Source organism: Typopeltis vanoorti, chromosome 25, assembly GCF_054136105.1.
Source record: "Typopeltis vanoorti isolate ZY-2024b chromosome 25, IOZ_Tvanoo_1.0, whole genome shotgun sequence".
Classification (NCBI taxonomy): domain Eukaryota; kingdom Metazoa; phylum Arthropoda; class Arachnida; order Uropygi; family Thelyphonidae; genus Typopeltis; species Typopeltis vanoorti.
The window spans coordinates 25,335,027-25,361,783 of NC_143573.1; the positions used below are offsets into that span (position 1 = coordinate 25,335,027).

General features: G+C 35.8%; 1 protein-coding gene across 1 annotated transcript in view; it reads right to left on the reverse strand.

Moving 5' to 3' along the window:
- LOC150092609 (inactive phospholipase C-like protein 1) overlaps nucleotides 1-26,757 on the reverse strand; it is a 571,653-nt gene that overhangs the window by 306,273 nt on the left and 238,623 nt on the right. The window contains exon 15 of the mRNA XM_090414457.1: nucleotides 343-522. Coding sequence (XP_090270583.1) covers nucleotides 343-522 — 180 coding nt within the window. The remainder of the gene's footprint in view (nucleotides 1-342; nucleotides 523-26,757) is intronic.

Sequence of the window (26,757 nt, forward strand, 5' to 3'; positions counted from 1 at the left end):
CATCAATGTAACGTAACCAAATGTTTGGTTTCTTCTGATAGGTTTTGAATGCATTAACTTCAAAATTTTCCACAAACAGGTTGGCTAAGGCTGGAGAAAGAGGGGGGGGGGGGGCTTTCTCCAGCCTTTTTTTCCAGAGTATACAAAATCCAGAATAGACAATCAAATATCATAGGTAACTATCAACAATTTATTGAGAAAAATACATTTAAAATATCAGTATTCTTTTGAAGAAACCCCACATTTGCTTCTCTTTTTTTATTTATATATAACACATTACATACAATAGATTCTATTCCATTTCTTATTTGCACAAAATAAGTCAACCTCTGTGATACTTACCCATCTGACAACCACAGCTCCAAAAATCTAAAGGATTAAAGTTACTGCTGTCAACTCTGTTGCTATTTGGGAAGACATGTGTCAAGAAGTTTTTATTATGGTTAACAAATTCCTCAGGTGATGCTTGGACTATTTTTGTAGCCATTACTTCAGGAAATGAAGAAACATCTGCTAATCTCTCTGGGAGGGAAAAAATATGACATAAAAAAAATTTCTTATACTTGATAAGTAATTATATTATTTTTTATCCCATAATTTATCTTATTATATGCAAACAGAAGTTTACATGTGAAATATCTCATAATTATGCAACATGTTTATAAAAAGTTGTTGACTTCACATCAAGTTTCTCTCTTCCGTGATGCACACTCCCTTCATAGAAATATTAATGTCAGTAATTCACATGCTATGGTAACACTCATTTCCCAAACCAGTGAAAACAGAGAAAGCTATCTCAATGGCAGAAATCACATTTATTACACACAAGTAGCAAACTATATTTGAAAATACCCGAAGACATTTCATTTATTCTATCCTATACCATTTATCCTATCATTCAAACAGAATGATAGAATAAATGGTATAGGATATTAAAAGGAGTGTGATTAAACACAAAAGCAAATTATAATAAATTTAGTTTAATCCTTTATCCAAGTGTAAGCAAACAAAGTTTGCACCTGAAGTATCTTCAGGACTGAGGCAACTCGTGGTAAAGGTGGACCAAGCTCTCATCACTCCTTGTCTCAGTATCTCCCATAATGCAAAGCACATCTCCTTGCAGCCATGTATAATGCTATGCATTAAGGGAAGGGCCACTACCCAGACCGGTTTCGACTTTTATTGAGGTCTCATCAGTGGGAGCCAGACCCAGAAGTGGTGATACTAAGGCAGAAGCAATGGAGAAGTCATATTTACCTATACGAGTTGCCAAAATGTGTACCACCTTATTATTAAATTACTCTGGATTTAGAGAAAGATGTCGGAAGTTTTTTCCCACTTGTACATTCTGAATAAAGGATAGTGGCCCTTCCCTTAATGCATAGCATTTTACATGTCTCCGCAAGGAGATGTGCTTTGCATTATGGGAGATACTGAGACAAGGAGTGATGAGAGCTTGGTCCACCTTTACCATGAGTTGCCTCAGTCCTGAAGATACTTCAGGCGATACTAATGTACTTGTACTAATGAAGATACATCAGTACAAGATTTTCAGATTACAAATTATTTTATTTATTTTTTATTTAATTTGTAATCTGAAAATCTTGTACTAATGTGGAACTTTTCATGCCACTTCAGACCTCCAGTAATCTGGACAGTGGTCTCATACTTCTCAGTAGAATTCCTCTTGCACCTGAAGGCATTCACAAACATCCATGTGCCATGACAGGATTCCAACCTTCAGCTTCTTGGTTGGAGAAAGGCTATCTAGACTGGTAACTTGATGGTTATTATTATTATTATTATTCCTGACACCTCCAAGGAGTCCAAAATAAAGCCTGGGTAATCTAAGAAATCCTTAGATTACCCAGGTCCTCGTGTACTATAGGTTTAAAATAACCTTTTGTGGGTTGGAGATACTTAAAAAAAATATAACCACAATAAACAGTCACAAAGTGAATGTCAGCAAACTGTGATTATTACTACATATGAGAATCAATAGAATGCAATTTTAGCAGCAATATTCTAATATGTAAACAATGTCATTCTAAATATATTCTAAATACCATTCTTCAGGACCACAATCAGAATTTCTTCAGAGAGAAATAGTATAGCTTTCACCAAACTCAACATACAATAAAAATCTTATGAAAATTAAACAGAACCTGTAAGCAAAAGTTTTCCATTGTGGAGAAATTAACTGTCACTGACTAAGCCACAGAGGCCTACAACACAGGCATAGCATAAAGATAAATCATTAATTTTTAATGGTATTAATCTTAATAAATAGAAAGAAGTATGAAGACCTCCTGTGACTTCCTGTCAAAGCCATTCTCAGTAACATTAAAATAATAATAAGAATTGTAAAGCCGCTATCAAAGTAAGTTTTCAATAGTGATAAGCAAAAATTAAAAGTTAAGGGAAAGAGCAGGTTTTATTATTAGTAAAAAGTAAATGCAAGCCTGGTTGGCCAAGTGCTTAGCATAGCCACTCTCCAACATGCAAGTTCAACTGCCAAAGGCATGCATGTTAATGACTGTCCTCAGGTGAGAGATGAATTTCATCACTTAGTGTGAGAAGACCATCACTCTACTTATTTCCCACTCCATTTTTGATAAAGAATGGAGTGGGAAATCACAAACTTTTGTCAACTGCTGCCATGACACTGCTTCAAGTTTTCTCATAAGATTGTGAGAGTAACATTTCTGTATCATATACTCTTTCCAATAAAAATTCTGAGAAGCAATATCAGACTATATATCCAAAGTTAAGATTATAAATCATGTATGAGTTAGAACGATGAGTAGTATCACTAAGCAACAATTGTAAAAAAAAGAAAATGTTGTGGAAGATACATAAGGAGAAAAGTGATCAGCAAGCTCATGAGCAACACATACAGGCAAGCAAGGCGACCAGCATGGTTAGGAAGACAAAATAATACTATGAGAAGAAATTAGCCAACCAAGCCAAAGGAAATGTCAATAAGTGCTTTCACTACACAGAAAGTAAAAGGAAGAATGACTATGGAAGGATAACCTTAATGAGTGTTGATAGTGGTAAAGTGACAGAAACAGAAAACATACTTGAGTGCTTGAATGACTTTTCAAGGGTCTATCATTTAAGTGAGGATAATGCTGAGACAGATGCAACAGCAAGGATGAATTGGAATACTTAAGATACTGCAGGATATCAATGCAAATATGGTTGTGGGATTAGATGGGATATCAGCTAGTGTATTACAATAATGTGAAAGGAATTGGAACTGCCTCTGACTAGGCTGCAACTTAAGTAACAGGTCTGGTAAAGTTCAAAGGGAGTGGAAGCAGGGTTACATTGTATAAAGGATGCTCCAAGTCTGAAGAAGCAAATAACAGAACAAATCTGTATCTCAGAAGTGGTGGTAAAGGTATCAGAAAAGTTTGTCAAAAATGGAATTTAGGAATGGGTGGATAAGAATATTGTAGTGTATGGTGAGTAGCATAGCTTTGTGAAGGATAGGTCATGCCTTAGTAATTTACTAAGGTTTTTATAATATAGCGACAGGTGAGTTGGATAAAAGGAATCGCTACACAATGATAGTGCTGGATTTTGCAAATGCATCTGATAGAATGCCACATGGAACTCTATTATGCAAACTGGAATAAATACAAAGTTGATGATTTAAACACAAGGATGACTGAAGGGTAGTTACCAAATAGTACTATATAGAGGAGCAAAATTTAGCAAAAAGTAAGTGGCTAGCAGTGTGCTGCAAGTCTGCCTTTGGACTGCTGCCATATAATTTGTACCAAATGATACAGGAAATAATCTAGTTGTCTGCTGATGTTGCAAAACTGTAATACTTAGTTAAGGTGATGTAGAGAGCTTGCGGAATGATTTAAACAGTCAGCAACAGATAATGGATGCCACGTATACCACACTGATGGAACTGTTTGTCATGAAACTAGAAACCTGAATAAGGGTGTTGGTGGATAGTGAGTTAAAGTTCGAAGAATCTACTGCAAGGGTAGCCAAAGTAGCTCATTAGCTTGCTTGCTTACTGAAGAGCACTAACAAGCAGAGATAAAGCCATATCTGGATTACTGTGTTCAGGTCTAGTCACCTGGGTTTCTTAAAGATGAGAATGTAGTGGAAAGAATCCAGAGGCAAGTGACCAAGATGATGAGTGGTCTGTGAAATACTTCCTATGATGACAGATTCAGAGTTTGTGGGTTGCAAAAGTTTGTTGCTAAGTAGAAAAGAGAAGATATGACAAACATTTCAGTTACTGAAAGAATTTTTCTTGTAGACAGGCTTATACATTGGTTATGCATTACTAAATCACTTAAGGAATTGACAACGAAGATACGAATATAAATTAAATTACGCTTTAATAAATATTTCCAATATTTCAGCAACGTCACATTGCCATCTTCAAAAGGAACTTACAAAAAAGGCACGTGCACGTAGGCACTATAACACAGTAACTGAGAATGAAGTGATGAAGCTATTGTTCTCCTAAAAGTCCTGATGGTGCCCCTAGTGGGCTAAGTAGGTGTTCTTGGCCGTTGGGTAGAAGGTCTGCTGATGTAAGCCTCCCAAATTTGGGGCAGTCTCATACAACCAAATTTGTTGAGGTTTGGAGAGTTTCTTAGGGCTGAGGCTGATTCCATAAATAGTCTTTCAAATTTGTATTTGCTACGGTGTATTACTGTAGCTTTCTTCCACCGTATTCTGTGTTGTGTATCCAAAGCATGGTCTGCAAGTTCAGAATGGCTGTACTTGTGAAAACGGATGTAGTCCTTGTGTTCCAAAATTCTGATATTTGCTGTCCTGCCTGTTTGGTCAAAGTAAGACAGTTTACAGCTGCAAGGGACCTGGTATACACCAGGTAGGTCTAGAGGAAGTGGTTGGTCTTTAGTGGAGCAGATAAGGGATGCCAATTTTCTGTATGGTCTGTAACAGGAGGTCAAGTCATGTTTTTTTAAGATTTTGGTAATTTTTTCTGAGGTGCCTCAGATGTAGGGAATGGTGATGGATTTAGAGTAATCCTTGTGGAGGGGGGGTTATAGGTTTCAATATTTTTTGGATTTTTTTTTTTGGGAGGGGGATAGCCATTGGCTGAGAAAATATTGAGGATCCGATTTAGTTCAGTGTTTAGGGTCATGTCGTTACAACAGATTAGTTTAGCCCTGTTGTATAGTGTTTTCACCACTCCATATTGTTGTGAGGGGGGGGGGGGATTGTTAGTGAATGTATCTGCCTGTATGGGTGGGTTTTCTATAAACTGAGAAAAACCAAGGTTCTATCAGGCTGGCGGGTGACTAGTGTGTCTAGGAAAGGGAGGCTGTTGTGTTCCTCTTTTTCCAGGGTGAACTTGATTCTGAGGTGTTGGTTGTTTAAGTGTAAGCAGGAGAGGAGTGTATCTGGCCAAATAGCGAACACATCATCAATGTAGCGAAGCCATATGGTTGGTTTTTGTGGGGCAGAGGCCAAGGCTTTTTCTTCAAAGGTCTCCATAAAGAAATTGGCCAAGGGTGGGGAGAGTGGTGAACCCATGGCTGTCCCCTCTATTTGTTTGTAGAATTTTCCCTGCCAAACAAAATAACCTGAGTTCATTGTAAACTGAAATAGGGCTGAGATATCAGGAGAAAATTTAGTTTGGTTGTATGAGACTGCCCCAAATTTGGGAGGCTTACATCAGCAGACCTTCAGCCCAACAGCCAAGAACACCTACTTAGTCTGCTAGGGGACATCATCAAGACTTTTAGGAGAACAGTAGCTTCATCACTTCATTCTCAGTTACTGTGTTGTGCCTACATGCACGAGCCTTTTTTGTAAGTTCCTTTTGAAGATGGCAACATGATGTTGCCGAAATATCGGAAATATTTATTAAAGTGTAATTTAATTTATATTCGTATCTACGTTGTCAATTCTTTAAGTGATTTAGTAATGAAAGGGTTTTATAGGATTGATGTGTAGGAAATATTTCAGCACTTGGCTAGAGGGATAGAATGGGGGAGAGGAAGAGGAGTTATCACTGGAAATTAAGTAAGACTCGTTAGCAAGAGTGCGAGAACCAGATTTTATACTTGGAGAGTGGTGAATGAGAAATAAGAAAGAGTAGAATGAGTTTCCAGAATTTGTTATGAGTGCTTTATTAGTTAATGTGTTCAAGGAGAGGTTTGACAGATTCTGTTTGGATTGGCTGCAATGAGTCCCCACACTTCATGCAGGTTCCATGCAATAATAATAATAAAAGTTCTTGGAAAAGAATACGTGGTTATGATCAAGATGCAAGAGCTGCATGAAGACTAAATTTGATAACTAAGACTGATTTATGCAAGCGAAGGTTTCTGTGGGTTAGCAGTTCTGGAGATAGTTTTCGGTATTGAGACCACATGTTTATTAAACAATAAAAAATAAAATGATAACTAAATACTTAAGGAATTGACAGCATACACTAGAAATATAAATTAAATCAACTTTAATATATACTTTCCGATATTTCAGCAACGTCATGTTGCCATCTTCATGAGAACTTAAGATAAAGACACGTGCATGCAAATACTACATAACAGTAAATGAGAAACGAAGCGAGGAAGCTACCATTTTCCTGAAGTCCTGATGGTGCCCCCTGGCAGGATACATTAGGTGTTCTTGGCCTTTGGGCTGAAGTTCTTCTGATATGTGTTTCCCAAATTTGGGGCAGTCTCATGCATCCAAATTTGTTGAGGTTTGGCATGTGTAGCTGTACTGCCACTCTGGGCTTGCAGGCCATGCTCTGGATACTTGCCACAGAATAAGATGGAAAAAAGCCACAGTAATACAACGCAGCAAGTTCAAATATGAAAGACTATTCATGGAATCAGCCTCAGCCCTTAGGAACATAAGATAAAGACACGTGTACTTGCGTGCACGTGTCTTTATCTTAAGTTCTCATGAAGATGGCAATGTTGCCGAAATATCGGAAAGTATATATTAAAGTTGATTTAATTTATATTTCTAGTGTATGCTGCCAATTCCTTAAGTATTTTATCGTGTTTAACCAGCGTATAAGCCTTTCTACAAGAATAAAAAATAAAAGAGTAAAAAACCCGACAAGTTTCATTCGTCATCAGGGGTACTGGTGTATAAAAGTTGAACAACAACCAAATTAAATAGTCAATTAGATGTCTTTTTTAACTTCATAACTCTTCATAATTTCATATATTCGAGGTCCGAGACAGTTAAATTTTTTGATAAAGGCAGACCAGACTTGATGTAAAATCAAGCCTTGATTTTTATTGCATTGCATAGGGATTCTAAGCATTTTTGCAGCTTCTTTAAATTTTCTTATGAAACAGTTCTTATCAACATATGACATGTTTGGAAGTTTTTTTTCACTTCGTTAGACTATAAATTATGTATTTAATTTAATCCTTTATCCAAGCGTAAACAAACAAAGTTTCTAGAAAACTTTGTAAACCATAGTACATAGGTACATAGGTAGAAAACCAATGTACTTAGAAATGACACCTGAAGCATCTTCAGGACTGGGGCAACTCGTGGTAAAGCTGGATCAAGCTTCACATCACTTGCCTTAGTAGAAGAGACCTCAATAAAGGTCGAAACCGGTCTGGGTAGTGACCGTTCCCATAATACATAGCATTATACATGTCCGCAAGAAGATGTGTTTTGCATTATGGGATACTAAGGCAAGTGACGTGAAGCTTGATCCACCTTTACCACGAGTTTCCACAGTCCTGAAGATACTTCAGGTGTAAACTTTGTTTGCATACACTTGGATAAAGGATTAAACTAAATATATAATTTATATGACATGTTTGTCTGCTGCCAGAGTAAGTACTTGATGACCAGTAGTAGTTGTGTGGAATGCTAAGCCTGATTTGTGTTCTCTTCTAAACTTGCTAAGATGTCTGAAGGTTCTATGTTAATATATAATGAGTTGATAAAAAAGATACCTAACTGGTCTGAAGAATTAAAAAGATCTTTATTAAATAAACATCCATTGGTCCCAAGAATTTATGGAGCACCAAATATACATAAAAAAGATATCCTGTTAAGGCCGATTGTAGATGGGAGAGATTCTCGGAATCTCTCCCATCTCCAATTCTCAGACCTCAAATTTAGCAAAATATCTGACAAACATGATAACACCACACATACGAAAAACAGAATCATTCATAAAGAACAGTTTACATTTCATCTAAAAAGGTAAGGGATATAAACATAAAACCTTCAGACATCTTAGCAAGTTCAGATATAGTTAGCCTCTTCACCAATGTACCTAGAAATGACACAGTGGATCTTCTTGAAAACCTTTTCCCACAGGACAAATTGTAGGACTATGCAAACACTGCATGGAAAACACTTTTTTCATTTATCAAGACAAATATTGGGAACAAAAAGGACTTGCCATGGGCCCCCCCCCCCTCTCTCCAGCTTTAGCCAACCTATTTTATGGGAAATTTTGAAACAAATGCTTTAAAAAAACTATTGAAAAAGACCAAAGGTTTGGCTACATTATGTAGATGATATTTTCATCATTTGACCGGGAATGGTAGTTGAACCGATTGCTTTTAAAGAGTATCTAAACAATCTGCATCCAAATAGAAAATTTACTATAGAATTAGAAGAAGATAAAAAATTATCTTTCCTTGATATCTTTATAGAAGTAAACGAAGGAGAAAAAAGGTTATCATTTTCCATGCACTGAAAACTGACCACAACAGGAAGATTTCTTAATGCTGCCTCACACCACCACCACCCATTTCAAAAAATAGACATAATTAAAATGTTGAGAGACAGAGCATATCTAGCACACAGATGAAGCGAAATGAAGAATTACACTATAATAAATTTAGTTTAATCCTTTATCCAAGTGTGTGCAAACAAAGTTTGCGCCTGAAAGTATCTTCAGGATGGATTGGGGTAAAGTGGTACAACATCGGGCGACTCCTTGCAAAGATGGAGCAAGCTACCAACACTCCTATCTCAGTATCTCCCATAATGCAAACCACATCTCCTTGCAGATATGTATAATGTTATGCATTAAGAGAGGGGCCACTACCCAGACTAGTTTCGACCTTTATTGAGGTCTCTTCAGTGGGAGCCAGACCGAAGTATAGATACCAAGGGAGAAGCATTAGCAAGGTCATCTCCTCCTATAGGAGCTGCCAAACGGTGAGCCACCTTTTTATTAAATTACTCTGGATTTAGAGAAAGATGTTGAAAGTTTATTTTTCACTTGGTCAGACTATAATAAATTTAGTTTAATCCTTTATCCAAGTGTGTGCAAACAAATTTTGTGCCTGAAAGTATCTTCAGGACTGGGGTAAAGTGGTACAACACCGGGCGACTCCTTGCAAAGATGGAGCAAGCTACCAACACTCTTATCTCAGTATCTCCCATAATAAAAAACACATCTCCCTGCGGATATGTATAATGTTAAAAAAATAAACTTTCAACATCTTTCTCTAAATCCAGAGTAATTTAATAAAAAGGTGGCACACCGTTTGGCAGCTCCTATAGGAGGAGATGACCTTGCTAATGCTTCTGCCTTGGTATCTCCACTTGGGTCTGGCTCGCACTGAAGAGACCTCAATAAAGGTCGAAACTAGTCTGGGTAGTGGCCCTTCCCTTAATGCATAACATTATACATATCCGCAAGGAGATGTATTTTGCATTATGGGAGATACTGAGATAGGAGTGTTGGTAGCTTGCTCCATCTTTGCAAGGAGTCGCCTGGTGTTGTATCACTTTACCCCAGTCCTGAAGATACTTTCAGGTGCAAATTTTGTTTGCACACATTTGGATAAAGGATTAAACTAAATTTATTATAGTCTGACCAAGTGAAAAATAAACCTTCAAGAAGAATTACACTATCTGACACAGAACCTCACACTTAATGGTTTTGAACCCAAGACAATTAAAAAAATTCTTAATAGAGCTCCTACAACTCCCTCATCAAAACAAGATTTCAAGAACACAATCACGCTGTCGTACATCAAGAATATCATGAACAAATTGGCTACATTGCTCCGCAAGTACGACATAAAAGTGGCTTTTCTTCCTTCATAAAAAATATCAAGATTCCTACATCCACCAAAACCTCTGCATCATCCCATGAAAAAAATCAGATGTTTATCAGATTCACTGTTCTTGTGGTATTTGTTACATAGGCCAGACAGGAAGGTCAGGAGAGATCCGCATGGCTGAACATATCTGATTTACATTTAATATCAAACTGTGAAGGAAGTGTCTTATCTGCACTGTTGTTCACTGTGGTGATGAAAAGTATCCTTGATGCCATTAACCAAAAGGAGAAACACCTGTGTTTTCAGATAGTGAATGAAACATTCAGAAAGTGAGCTATAAAAGAAACTGAACAGATGGTGTACTTCTGGTGATAAGGCTTATATGCTGGCTATACATTACTAATTATTTTTCAGGAAATTACAATGTATAATCAATATTAATTATGATAGCTATAATTAATACTTCCTATATTTTGGTAACACTGCATTGCCATCATCAGGAATCACAAAACAATGATAAATGAGACTGAAGCAAGGCAATCAAATTCAGGCCTAGAGTCCAAAAAATGGTGCTCCTAGTGGTCTAAACTGGGTGGTCTTGGCTGTTGGGCTGAAGATCTGAGGATGAGTGCTTCCCAAATTTGGGGCAGATTCATACATCCAAATTTGTTGAGGTTTGGAAAGTTTTTCCAGGACAGCAGATACCACGAATAGCCTCTCATATTTGTATTTGCTATAGTACAATAAAGTGGCCTTCTTCCAGCATATCTTGCGGTGAGTGTTCAAAGCATTGTCAGCAAGTCCTGAGTGGCTATAATGGTGGAAATAGATGTAGTCCAGTTTGCAACTGCAAGGGACCTGGTAGACAACTGGTAAGTCAGGAATGTGGCTGATCTTTGGTGGAATATATAAGGGATGCCAGTTTTTCATGTAGTCTGTAAGTGGTTGTAAGGTTGTATTTCTTTAGAATTTTTGTTAACTTTTTCGAATGTGTCCCAAATATATAGAATGGTGATAGAGTTTGTGTAATATCTGCTCTGAAAGGGGAAAGATGGGGAGGGGGGGGGAGGTCAAGGTTACAGGATTTTAATATTTTGTGGGGTTGTAGCCATTGGCTAAGAAAGTGTTGAGAATGTGGTCAAGTTCAGTAATTAGGGCACTGCTATCAGAACTAATTAATTTTGCCCTATTATACAGAGATTCTATAATTCCACATTGTTGGGATGGAGAGTGATATGACTGTGGGTGAATGTATCTACCAATATGCATGGGATTTCTGTAAAACTAAGAATGCCAGGGATCAATCAGGCTGGTGTGTTATCAGTGTCTAGAGTCATATTGGATCCTGGAATGTTGACTGTTTAGATGTGTTAAGAAAATGTTCAGTATATCACAGTCATGCAGCAAAATAGAGAACACATTGTCTACGTAGCATAGCCAAATGGATTGAATTTATGTAGAGCTAAGTTTAAGGCTTTTTCTTTAAAGGTCTCCATAAAGAAGTTGGCCAGGGGTTGGAGAAAGTGGAGAACCCATGGTGTACTATACTTCACTGAACAAATGGTAGTTAGAAAATGTACAAGTTAACAGCATCAGACTTGATGAGAAATAAAAACTTCACAAATTTAGGAAGTGTACTTTCTACAGACATTTACATCAAAAGATATCAAAAAGAATTTTAGGACCAAAGCTTCTGTGTAAGTACTCAGATTTGGGGTAGAGAGGTCCCACTGAAATGTAAATATTGAATTACCAACATTGCATTTTTGCTCATTTGGTCTTTAGCAGAGACATGAAAACTAACAAAAAGTGACCTAAGTAAAATGCCCACAACAAAAGTTTGAGGATAATGTTGGCAAAAATAAGGCAAGACAAAACAAGAAATATGGATATTAGGAATGTATACTGGAACTAGAAATTGTTCAAGTCATGCTTATAAATTCCTGCTCCAAACAGTTTGTACATATGAGAATGAACTAAAAATAAAAAGGGAAGAAATGAAAATTGAGGAGAAAAATCCAAGAGGTAGACATCGAAAAGGTGGAAAGACCAGATAAGAAAAGATTCAGAAAAAAGAAATTTGAGAGCAGGAGAAGAATATAGGAGAAAAGTACAGTAGGAAGGATGGGGGAAAACAGAGAGAGAGAGAAATGAAAATTGTGACTGAATATCAGAGGTGTTCATATTAAAAGTAACATAGCAGAATGGTGAATATCTTGGGGAGGGGATGAAAGAGTTCCAAGAAATGAATAATATTGTAGAAAATGAAAAAACATAGGAATGAGTGAAGGCTAATACAAATCATGAAACTGTGAATCACAATGAAGATAATATGAAATATTAAGGAGGGAGAGTTAAGAAACAATACTTATAATGGCTCTAAGATTAGAGGAAAGCTTGATGAGAATGCAATTAAAATGTACTTACGAAAGTTCTGGAAGAAATGAAAGAGAAAGAGAATACAGTTTGTAAATCAACTGAAAGACTATTTAGATTTACATGCTGGTTTGAACTCATTATTAGATTTAATGGAATAAACACAACACACATAAATAAGTAAACACATGTTTACTCAGTCCTATACCTATACATGTCTTCTCAGTCACTAAGACACTGCCAAGGAAACAATAAGTGAAAAAAAGATCAGACTGAAGGGTTAGCCTTAACTGTTTGGTAGGGGACTAAATCAAAGTTTTGGTAGTTTAACACAACCATATTTATTAAGAATAGATTGATTTTTTAAATCTAATGCTGATTCTAAAAAAAGTCTTTCATTGTATTTCTTAAGGCAAAGCATAGAAGTTTCCTTCCATTTGATTCTCTGCAAAGTACCCAAGGCATGGTCAAATAGATCAGACTAACCATACTTACAGTGCAGATGTATATCTTAAGTTCTTCTAGGTGGATGTTTGTAAATCTTCCAGACTGACCATAATATGATAAGTTGCAAAAACAAGGAACTTTGTATACAAACCTTATCTTCAGATAAGGTTTGAATACAGTGCAGATATTTTTATATATTGCAATTAATGAATAAGAAGGTCTGATGAATAAAAGGCAAGTTCAACAGCAAGTTCAGCCTGTGTAGAGACTTCATCAACAAGGGTTTTGATATCACTATATTGTTGAAGGGGGGGGGGGGAGATTTGTATATATATCTACCTGTGTGGGATTTTTCTGTAAACTGAGAAAGAAAGAGTGCTATTGGAAAGACATGTGGTTATAGTATCTAGAAAAGACTGGGTTCATTGAGGTGGAGGAGGAAGGAGTCTAATGTGTTTGAGCCATGTGGCCAAACATAGAACACATTACAATGTATCATAGCCTGATGGAAGGTTTGAGAATAGCAGTATCAAGAGCATGTTTTTCAAAATGCTCTACTCCGTATAATAACAGGCTAGAGGAGAGGGAGCCCATGGCTGTACCCTCAATTTGTTTATAAATGGTATCTTTCAAGTGAAGTAGTCGGAATGAATGTTAAAAAATAAAAAAAGATCAATGATATGGGGGAGGGGAGAAAATGTGTTTTAATAAATTTGAAGTGTCAGATAGAGAGATCCTGGTAAAAAGAGAGGTGACACCAAATCTTACCATGACATCATTACTATCTAAAACTAAATTTTGGATTAAATTTTGGGAAAACTTTTGGATTAAAGATTTGAAATGAGTGAAATTTTTAATATAAGATAAAGAATGACCTGTAAGTGGGGTTTGGTTTTAGTTAACTGTTTGGCTAATTTAAAAGAGGAAGGGGGGGGGGGTTAGTAGCATCTACTATGAGATGGAGAGGGTTATTGTGTTTATGAATTAAGACTGATTCAAGAGAAAAAGTTAGACCCATAGGATTTCCAGCATTCAATCTAATCTTTTCCACTTATTGTTTTGTGCAATTCTGCATGTGTTTTTTGCAAATTTAATATTTTCCTGATTTCTCAGTGACTGAGATAAAATATAGGATTGATTAGATATGTGTTTAATTATTTATGTGCTATATTTTTTATTCAATAAAATCTTATGAGTTCAAACTAGCATGCAAGTCTAAATGGTCATTTGTTAAAACTACATGAAGTAGGCATAGCACCCACAAAGCTAAACAGTAAGATATACAACAGGGCAAAACTAATCTGTTCAAACGACTTGGCCCTAAACACTGAACTAAATCACATCCTCAACACTTTCTCAGCGAATGGCTACCCCCCCAAAAAAAGTCCAAAAAATATTAGAACCTACAAACCACAGATCCCCTCCCCCCCCCCTCCACAACAAGGATTACTCTAAATCCATCACCATTCCCTACATCCGAGGCACCTCGGAAAAGATTACCAAAATCTTAAAAAAGCATGACCTAACCTCCTGTTACAAACCTTACAGAAAATTGGCATCCCTTATCCGCTCCACTAAAGACCAACCACTTCCCCTAGACCTACCTGGTGTATACCAGGTCCCTTGCAGTTGTAATGTCTTACTTTGGCCAAACAGGCAGGACAGCGAATATCAGAATTTCTGAACACAAGGACTACATCCGGTTTCACAAGTACAGCCATTCTGGTCTTGCGGACCATGCTCTGGATACACGCCACAGAATACGGTGGAAGAAAGCTACAGTAATACACCGTAGCAAATACAAATATGAAAGACTATTTATGGAATCAGCCTCAGCCCTAAGAAATTCTCCAAACCTCAACAAATTTGGTTGTATGCGACTGCCCCAAATTTGGGAGGCTTACATCAGCAGACCTTCAGCCCAACGGCCAAGAACACCTACTTAGCCCGCTAGAGGGCACCATCAGGACTTTTAGGAGAACAATAGCTTCATCTCTTCATTCTCAGTTACTGTGTTTGTAGTGCCTACGTGCACGTGCTTTTTTTGTAAGTTCCTTTAGAAGATGGCAATGTGACATTGCCGAAATATCGGAAAATATTTATTAAAGTTTAATTTAATTTATATCCTTAATTACGTTGTTCTATTCCTTAAGTGTTTTAATAATAAACAGTAAGGTAAGTGGACAATGGAATTATGCCTACATGTGTTAAGCTGAAGATTAAATTTCACTTTTCTAAAGCTCTTCATATCTACATGCATGCTAGCTTTGCTTTAATGTGAGAACAGATCAGCACAACATTTGCTACTCTATCTGTTATTAATGCAGCCATTAAGTCTTTCCATGCAGAACTGTCATCAATTCTTAATCCTGAACTAGGACTATTCTCTCTAATATATAAGATAAATTTGCCCATAAAGAATGTCTAAAAATAAAAAGAAACACATTAAGAAATACAATGATCTGCATAAATCTTTTATCAGCTGCAGAGTCAGTCATTTCAAGGTTTTATAAACTTTCCTCTAAAAGGCTCAACAAAACAACCATTAGCATCCTAGGCCACAACTTTTCAGTAGCGCCACATCAACTTCCATCTTTACACTGCATGATATTCACAACTTGCCTCCCACCATCACCAACAATATCAGGCTTGACATAGCTAACATCCTTTCTCTAGTTTTGCTGCCTAGAAGAAATCTTTCTAACAGCCAACTCCTCTCTCTCTCTGTAAATTATGCAAAGACAGTAGAAAATAATCGCTAGAGTTGATAAGGTTAATGCTACTGTGGTCATAAATGCTAGTGAATATAATCGGAAAATGAATGTGTTGCTCAGAGACCACATTACTTATAAACCACTGAAATATGATCCCACCAATTCTCAGAAGACATTAAAAAGGCTTCTTAAAAATGTCAGATCTTGGCATCTTGAAATAGGTAAAAAAAAAAAAAATGCATAAACCTAATAACCCTCTCTATTCCATAGCACATGCTACTGACTCCCTCTAATTTAAGTTAGCCCCAAGTTAGCTAAATCCTTAACCCCACTTACAGGAGTAATTCTTTAATATAAAATAAAATTTCAATTTCAAAATAAAATAAAATCTCATTTCAAATCTTTAATCCAAAATTTAGTTTCAGATAGTAACAATATCATGGTAAGCTTCGATATCACTTCTCTTTTCACTAGTATCCCTCTTTCTGACACTTCAAATTTAGTAAACAACATCCCTTCCTCCCAATATAATTGATCTTTTTAATTTTACCATTCATTCTGGCTACTTCACTTGGAAAGATACCATTTATAAATAGTTGAGGGTACAACCATAGGCCCCCCCCCCCCAGCCAATTAATTATATGGAACATTTTGAAAAACATGCTCTTGATACTGTATTCTCAAACCTTCCATCTGACTATCATACATTGATGATGTCTTCTCTATTTGGCCACATAACTCAAACACATTAGATTCCTTCCTCCTCCATCTCAACAGACTTCAGTTCACTATACAAAAAGAAAATAATAATAACTAGTCTTTTCTACATATTCTAATCACGTTTTCCCAATGGCACCCTTTCTTTCTGAGTTTATAGAAAACCCACCCACACAGGTAGATACATACACAAACTTTCCTATCATCCCACCCTCTCAACAATATGATGTTATCAAAACCCTTATTGACAGAGCCTGCATTCTCTGTTCTACCTAGGTTGAAATTAGAGCTGAAATTTCCTTCATTCACCAGACCTTCTTGTTCAGTGATTACAATGTCAAAAAGATATACAAATTAATTGTTCTTCCCATCTATTCACATCCCTCTCATCATGCTGACTACAGTAATGCTATCATTGTTCCTTATATTTGGGGAATCCCAGAAAAAAATAGCTAGTACTCTAAAAAAAAAAGTACAATATCTGCACTGTATTCAAACCACATCTGAATCATGCTGTCATCATCTGCTCTCCCAAGGATCCTCTACATCCTCTCTCTGTTCCAGGTGTTTACAAAGTTCCTTGTTCTTGCAACTTATCATATTATGGTCAAACTGGAAGATCAGCAAACATCCACCTAAAATCATATAAGAAATACGTCTGAAACATAAGTTTGGTTAGTGGCTCACGGACAATTCATTGTGGGGAAAATTCATCACAGAAAAATTCGATGAAAAACTTTTCCTAAATAGCAAAGATATATTGTATGCTGTTATTGTTTATAGAGCTAGTTTAAGATCATAGGTGCACTTTTGAGTAATTACGAGGATGGACTGAAAAGTTCTTGGTCTAACAATGAAAAAACGAATTTCTAATTTCAAAATTACTTTAATTTTTCAACATAATCTTCCTTAAGACTATTACATTTATTCCAGCAATGCTCCAGCACCATTATCCTGTCCTCGTAGTGGTTCTCAGTAAGATCTGCAAAATACTCCTCTACAGCTGCAATCACCTCTTGATTCAAAGAAAAACTCTGACCAGCAAGGAAGAGTTTTAGTTTTGGGAAGAGACAGAAGTCTGAGGGAGCTAAATCTGTTCTAATAATTCATAGTGCAGATCTCTTAATTTTCCCATTGCCAAAACACCCACAAAGGTGTTTTGGCAATGGGAAAATTTGGCAATTTTTTATTCTGCAAATCGGGTCTTTTCTCACAAATTTTTTTTATCTACACTGGTTAAAAGATCGGAATAATATTCCCCGGTTATTGCTTTACCCTTTTCAAGATTTTTAATAAACAAAATGTTTTTAGCATCCCAAAACACCGATGCTATGACTTTTCCTGCTGATGGAACCGACTTTGTCTTTTTTGGTGCTGAACTGGCTTCTGTGCACTGTTTTGACTGCTGTTTGGATTCTGATGTGTAATGGTGAATCTAAATCTCATTCATAGTAATAAACTGATGCATAAAATCAGTTTTATTCTTGTTAAAATGCTCCAAGCACTGTTCAGAGATTTTCATGCGAGTGCGTTTTTGATCTGCTGTGAGCAAGCACGTCACCCATCTTGCACAAGGTTTTTTAATTTGCAATTCTTTGTGCAAAATATATCTTACATGTTCTTTTGAAATGCCTACAGTGTCAGCAATTTCACGCACTTTGACTCGCCGGTCATCCAATACCATATTGTGCACTTGATCAATGATTTCTGGTGTTGTTACAGCCATGCTTAAACTCGGCAGCCCACTTCTTAATTGTTGAAAACAAAGGGGAAGCGTACCCATAAACTTTTATGAACTTCAAATGAATTTCTTTTGGTGTTAAACCTTCTTTTACAAAGAATTTTATAACCACATGATACTCAATTTTATCCATTTCAAGGGATACAGACAATGCTTTTGCTTCAGACAGTTGTATAAAACAAACTACTTGACAGTTTGTTTAAAACAGTTGTTTAAAAGTACTTGACAGTTAAAGTACTTGACAGTTTGTTTTATACAGTTGTATAAAACAAACTACTTAACACAATACAATGCATAGCATCATACATGTCCTTGCGGACATGTATGATGCTATGCATAACACAATGTACAATGCATAACACAATGCATTGCATTGTGTTATGCATTGCACGATGAAGGACATGTATGATGCTATGCATTGCATTGTGTTATGCATTGCACGATGAAGGACATGTATGATGCTATGCATTGCATTGCATTGTGTTATGCATTGCACGATGGACATGTATGATGCTATGCATTGCATTGTGTTATGCATTGCACGATGCTATGCTTTGCATTGTGGGAGATACTAAGGAAAGTGATCAGAGCTTACTCCACCTTTACCATGAGTTGCCTCAGACCTGAAAATACTTCAGGTGCGAACTTGACTTACCTACTTGTTTGCTTACTTGGGAAAAAGGATTAAAACTAAGTTTATAAAATTGCTTGGTATCTTTAACGTACTTGATTGAATCACTTGGAATTTCACATGGATGCTTATGACAGATGTACCAATTTAGAGGGAAAAACAAACAAACTTGCTTGTTTGTTTTTCCCTCTAATATGGTCGAGATCAAGAACTTTTCAGACCACCCTCGTATATTAAACAAAATGATAATAAAATTGCATAAATGCTATCATAATAATGTAAATCAGCATAAGATAAATTGCCATCTCTGGCTGCAATACGTCTTTACCTTTTCTTCCAATTCTGGTATTTTAAGATGAAAAAATTCATCTTTCACCTAATAACAATTATAAACATCCATGCCTATTGCGAGTTTCGAATCCACAGCTCATTGGTGGGAGAGGGTACACTATCTAGTCGGTTGTTCATCATCATAATTTATTTATAATTTACAATTTGTAAATAGGGAAACGAACTAATTATTATATGTAGCTTTCCAGGCATCTCTGTTTTGAGCCAGTTGAGTTATTTCTTGGGGGGGGGGAGAGAAAATCAGTGCTGATAAGGTGGTTAATATACTGCCAGAATTGTCTAGTTGATCTTCCTCTCCGTCTTTGTCCCTTTGAAGGAGGTGCATAAAACTAAGATGTCAAATTATGGAGAAGGAGGATGTCTCAGTTGATGTCCAAGCCAATCAAGTTGACGTTTGTGTTGAGTTTTAATCAAGGGTTTTTGGTTTGCCTCTTCTAAAATAGTGGAATTACAAATATGGTCCTTCCAAGGGTAAAGAGAATAAGAAGATAGCCTGAGAGGTTGCTTTGTAAAAACTAATTGTTGTTTCCAAGGTAACGAGAGGGTGATTTCGATATATATTTCTTAGATTCCTTTGTAGATTGAGAGCTTTATATTTTCTTAATGTCATTTACAGTATTATTTATATTTGAGCCTAAGTATTGGAAGCCTTCTACTTTTTCTAAAGGTTGATTGTGTTCTGTAACGATGGAACCTTGTGCTATATTTGTGAGTATTATTTTAGTTTTATTTCAGTTAATTATCAATCCAAATATTTTTGCAGCTTGGCATAGTTTGTCAAAGTGTTGTTGCACTTGGCTAAAGATGAGTCTATTAATACTATATCGTCTGCAGAGCTGAGGTTGTGAGTTGGTTGTTAAAGACATGATATTTCTGATTACAGTTTACTTTTGAACAGGTCACAAGAGAATTAATTATATATTTCACTTTGTTAGCATCCATCTACATTTTTTTTTTTTCAGTAAAATGACTAAATATAAAATTTAAAATTTCTTAGTATCATTAAATACTAGTATTGGAGGAAAAGGTAAAGACTAGTATTGAAGCCACAGATGGCAATTTAGCTTATGCTGATTTACATCATTATGATAGCATTTACATAATTTTGTTATCATTTTCTTTAATATAATTACTCAAAATTGCACCTATGATCTTAAACTAGCCCTGCAAACGATAGTAGCATGCAAGATGTCTTTACTATACAGAAAAAGTGCAGTGATTTTCAAAATACACATGTATTCAATAAATGAAACATGTCACCTTCTGAAATTAGTTCAAAAATATATTGAATTAGTTTAAAAAATATATCACACCTGGATGGATGTCTAAATGCATAGAACAGAAAAATAGTGAACAGTTAGTGGAATAAATATTCTTAAATATTGTGCCCTTTCTCCCTAACTATTCTTAAATATTTTGTTCTCCCTAATAACTATTCTAACTATTAATACAATAGCTAATCAGAAAAATAGGAATATGTAAATAGTTAACTATAAATATCAGTTGGATATAACTATTATCCCTAAATATTCTTAAATATCATTCCATTGTATAAGACTCTGATCAGACCACATTTATTCTATTGTTTTCAAATTTGGTCCCTAGGATTTGAAAGGGATAAATTAACTGTGGAAAGGGTACAGAGGCAGTTACAGGGTTGACACTGGGGAGTTCCTTCACTTGGTGGAACAGCAGGAAGGAGCAATGACAAGGGGGGGGGGGGGGTTTGCATCCCTGGAAGTTATGAAAGGAAGCTGTGAGCAAGAGGGTGAGGAGTGGTTTCTATGCGTGGAGGGTGGTTGAACCGTCGAATGCATTGCCTGATAGAGTGGGGAGAGCAAGAACGGTCAATAATGAGTTCAAGGAGTGGTGTTGATAGACTTCATGTTTCCTAGGAAGGTCCTCCCACGATGAGTCTCTCGACTCCACGGAGGCCTGAATAATAATAATAATAATTAATGCAAGTGTGTGGGAGGAGTCAAGGAAAAAAAACTAACCCATTGATATTCTTTAAGAGCTGAATTTGTAGGCTTGTGGAATACTTCACAAGGAAGGCTGTTCCACAGAAATCTAGGTAGACGGAAGGAAAGAAGAATGGGTATCATGTTCAGTGAGTTAACAAACTAAATGTAAAAAGATGTTTGCAGCTGTTAGTCATTATTTAGGCATGGTGAATGCAATGCTCTGCTGAAAAAGACCCATAAAAATATCTGTATAACAGATAATGTGGAAACTGATTGTGTGGGAAAGAGTGGTTGAAGAGAGACTGTGAGAGAGGCATCACCACTTAATTCAACTACCCTCTTTTGAATAACATGAAGTATATTTAGATAAATTTTTGGTTCACCATCCCAAATGAGAGAGCTATATTTCAAGGTGGGGAAGATTTGGGATTTGTATGTCAAGTTAATAGCTGGACAGATGAAAATAATATCTCAAGTGAAAAATTATGCCATATTTTTGGGAAGCTGAGGATGCTATAGAAGAGATGTGTTTGTATCAGGAATAGCAAGTGGCAAGTATTATCAGTGGATGAGAAATCTTCTTTTCACTGTTAAGATGGGCATTATCAAAAGGTAAATAGAGAAGAATCGAGGTCTTTTCTTGCAAGAAAAAAAAAGGCATTGTATTTTTGATGTAATGAGGGTGATTGTCATCATCCCCATTGAAAGATGATATGGAGGTCAGAGTTCAGGACACTGACTGTGGATGATCTCAAAGTTTAAGATGACTAAGCATTGTAAGGTAATATGAAAAGGAGGAATTGAGAGTGCTATCAGCAAAATTATGCACAGGGTTTGAGCTCAGTAAGAGAACAGTTTTGTAATGAGGAAGAGGATTCATAAAATTTGTAAAAGATTTGAACAGAACCTTGGAGAACACTCACATTAATGGTAAATCTGAAGAGAGAATGTCCTCTCTCATTACATGGAGTGAACAGCCTATGAGGAAACTGGCAATCAATTTATAAAGGATGGAATGTAGACCATAAAATTGCAATTTGTCAAAAGCTCTCAATGTCAAACCCCATGAAACTCCTTGGAAATGTTTGATTCAATAGTGTAAGGTTTTTCAGGCTTTATCATGGCACACATGTCCAGCAAAGGTTGATGTAGGCAAGGAGATCTGCTATGGATCTCCACTCACAGAATCCTGGTCTGATTAACTGAGAGTTCTCTAGTTGAAGTAGACTGCTGACCTTCTCTATTAGATGAGAGCAATACAATGATAGTTTGATCACTTTTTTATTTGTTTGAATGAGATTGGATGAGACATCAGCATGTGTTTAATGGGAAAGTGATTAGGACTGTTTAAACATTGCTGAGCCTCAAACAGCCTCACTAGGACTGTTTTAGTCTCAGCATTGGCAGTCTCTCTCTCTCAATTTAACCAAAACGTAGCAAGATAGTCCTATTACATAAAAGAGGTTCCAAGACAGAAGTAACAAAAATTAGATTCAATTAGTATTTCAAGAGGGGTGATTTGAGTACTGGAAAGAAGGTCATTAGGCAGAGAAATGGGTAGAGAGGAATAAGATTCATGGGCAGCATAGTTTTTGTAAGCAGGGAGTGTTATGTTGGTTGCTTACTTTCTACAATAATGGGGCAAGGGAGTTGAATAAGTTAAATGGCTACATTACGATACTGCTAAAGTTCGGAAAGCCATTCTGTAGGACACTTCCGAGAACCCAATCATCTAAGATGAAGCAAATGGGACTGGGCACAAAAGCTGAACACATGAATAAGAGGTTGGCTGATGAACAGACACAAGAGTATTCTATGGTGGAGCTGAATGAAAGAGGAGGAAAGTGCCACAGGGATGTATGGCATCTTCCTCCTCTTAATCTGTACTTCTGGCATACTATTGCTATTCAAAATGCTGTTCATTTTGTTCAGTATGATGATATTGGGAATGATTCGATGTGGGATATCCAGTTATTTGTCAATGCAGAAATTAAGGAAGGCAGTTAATAACAATGGTGGTGTAGAAGTTCTGAATGATGATTTAAATAGGTTGACAGTGTGGGCAAAAGATAATGGTTACCAGATCAATGTTATAAAGTAGTGAAGACATCACAAGCTGCAAAAGTAAACTAAATAGTTCAAATGCTCACTAAAATGTTAAAGAATCACACTGACAACCTAGAATAAGGAGGTCATTATCCTTCTTTATAATGCTTTGATATGTTCATATCTGGATGTGGATTTGGTGCTCTGGGTTTCTGGAGATATGCAAGCAGTGGAGATCTGCTTGTGCATTCAAGTCATTTGGTCATTTAAGAGAGGATGACCAAAATGGTAATTTATCTGCAGAGTATAATTATGAAAACAGATTGAAGGTTTGAGAGTAACAAAGTTTAGCTGATTGGGGAGAAGATGGAATATGATAGAAATTTCAAGTTAGAATACATGACTGGAGAGGAGAAAATAAAGGATCCCCTAAAGAGGTTGTTTAAGGGTCTGGTTAGCAAGGATGAGAGGACTATATTTTGGGTAATGAATGAGTAGAATGAGATGTCACAGGCAGTAATGTGCATTCTGTCAGTGAATGATTTTAATTATAGGTACGACAGGCACTGTAGTTAGCAAAGACCTTCAGCTATGAATGTGACTTAACAAGTGGCATTTAACAGATAAAAATACATTTAATACATGGAATGCAGTGTGTGAAGTACATTCCCATAATGAGTTATGGGAAACTACTTCACATATTATTTCATGCAAGTGGCATAAAATAACAATAATTATTATCGTCTGAATGCACTATATAATGAAATGAATCTGCACAACAGCAATATGCTATAAATGGATCATTAATTTTTCTTTTTTATAAGGAAAGATATAATTCTAATTAAAGAGTGAGTATTTCCAGTTTCATATTTAGCCAAAAAATGATATACATGACACCAAATAAGATGTTGGAATATCTGTTAATAGGTTTGAAAATATTTTTAAGATAAGAAATGTATTGGGAAATATACTCTTTAAAGGTCAAACATATTTTTATAAAATGAACTACACAGGAAACCCAAAATGTTGCAAGATTGGTTTGGGAGTTTGCTGGTGCAAAGACAGCAAAGTCATATTGCACCAATATAAAGTTTAGAATAGTACAAGAAGAAATATTAATTACTGCTTGAGAAGAAAATGAAGATATAAAAAGAAGCCATCAGAAAGAGGTTGAAATTTAACGAACTATGTGATCAATTTGATGCCATTTTCAATTTCCAATATTTGCTGGGTGACTAGTTAAATTTCTATGGATAAATAATGTCATGAGATAATGAAATAAATTATTGCTACTACCTACAAACCAATCAACCAGATATATAACTTGTTACCATCTCCTAAAGACAAACTCTCACCTCTAATGCTATCTGGCATGTACAAGGTTCCATGCTCCTGTAAATTGTCTTACTATGGACAGACAGGCAGATCTGTTCATAAATGCATTTTGGAACATCAAGACCATATATATATGGTCATAATAATATATAAGTAATTATTGCTAAAAATTTCATTATGAAATAAAAACATTTAAGTACAGTAGTCCCCCCTTATCTGTGGCCTCAGTTATCCACGGTCAACCCCGGTCCGAAGATATTAACATACGAAAGGTCAATTTATGAAACTTTCATAGTCTCTACAAACATTCAGCTTTGAAATAATGTTGGATCTAATATCCACTTTACCTATGTAATTTTATGTTGCCGAAATGAAGCTGTATGGCTCTTTCTTTTAGTAATAGACAGTTCGGCTAATCGCAGAGATTGTCCAAAACCAGGTCAACTCGTTGCAAAGGTGGAGAAAGCTACATATATCTGAGGTTGCTAAGATTCCATTCACATTCAGATAACTTTATTACAGTATGTTGTTATAATTGTTCTGTTTTATTATTAGTTATTGTTGTTAATCTCTTACTGTGCATAATTTATGAATTAAACTTTGTCATAGGCATTTATGTATAAGAAAAAACATAGTATATATAGGATTCGCTACTATCTGCGGTTTCAGGTATCCACGGAAGACGATGGAACCAAACCCCACGGATACGGGGGGGGGCTACTGTAATTTTATACTATAAAATCAGGATATTAAAATATAATCCTTCAACTTTTAAAATTCATGACTCAAAAGGGAGATGGACTTATTGTGTTTCACATTTATGACAAAAGTATAAAAATCTGGACAACAGAATAAGTAAATTTATATGAACCAATAAAATAAACATTCAAACAGGATGCTGAACTAAACAAACACATGTAATAACCACAGTAATAAGTTTTAATAAGTAAATATTTACGGAAATATTAAGTAAATTTACTTAAGTTTTAATAAGTAAATTAATTTACTTATTAAAACTTGAGTAAATATTAAGTTTTAATAAGTAAATCCTAAGTATCAAAGGACATCGTCAGTACAGTTAATTCAAACAATACTAAGAATAACATACAGTTAAGGCGCAGAATTAGAATGGAATTCCAACATGCGTGCAGTAGCGTGTTATAGAATTAAATTAAAATCTATCTGGAGGAGGAAAAAAAACAGATTACATTAAAATAAGATAACATATATAAAAAATTATTATTTTACAATATTTTGTATGACATTTCCCATACTTTAGGAACAGCAAGAATGTCATTCCAGTTTAGATTTGGTCTGTGTAGTAGGGCTTCAGCACTTTCTTCATAAAAACGTTCATGTTTATATAAAGATCTATGTAAAAGTTTGGCCTTTTTCCAATGGTTCCTATGGTTGGGGGGTTTTCAATTCCATGTTGTGCGAGGCCAGATTTCTGTGGTTTGATAAGGCAGATATGGTCTTGATGTTCCGAAATGCATTTATGAACAGATCTACCTGTCTGTCCATAGTAAGACAATTTACAGGAGCATGGAACCTCGTACATGCCAGGTAGCATCAGAGGTGAGAGTTTGTCTTTAGGAGAAGGTAACAAGTTATAGATACGGTTGATTGGTTTGTAGGTAGTAGCAAGTTTGTATTTCTTCATAATTTTTGAAAGACATTCGGAGGTGCCTTTGACATAATGTATGGGAATCCTATGGACTTGTTCTTATCTAGGTTGATGTGTGTGGGGAAGTGAGTGATGATTTTTTGAGTTGTTTTAAGATTATATCCATTTAGTATGGCTGTATTTTTGATTATTTCCAATTCTTTGTTTAGAGATTCCTCAGAGGAGAAGAATCTGTATACTCTGGTTACTAATGATTTAATGATACCACATTTTTGAGATGGGTGATGAGCAGAAGAATTGTGAATGTAGCGACCTGAAAATGTCGGCTTGCAATAGACAGAAGTGAAGGTGGAACCATCTTCTTTTCTTTGGATGTGTAAATCCAGAAAGGAGATACCCTGTGGAGATTCTTTTTCTAGCGTGAATTTGATGTGAGGATGAAGAAGGTTTATTTTATCTAGAAACAGGTGTAGTTCTTCTTCGGAATGACCCCAGACAGCAAAGACGTCATCAACATAAGTTTTAAAAGAGGTATACCGTGAGTAGACATATCAATACAAAATTAATAACGGAAAAAACTCACGTACAAAGATTATGTACATGTGAAACTCTACTTCATTCTCCTAACTTAAACAGATCCGACGGCTTACATCTATCCCCTTTATGGGAGATAGTACTTTACAAATCAGCTAATCTTTCCTAACTTTTTATTGTATTGATTTTTTTTTTTTGATTTTTTTTATTATTATTTTTTTATTTTATTTTTATTTATTTTTATTTTTTAGGAAA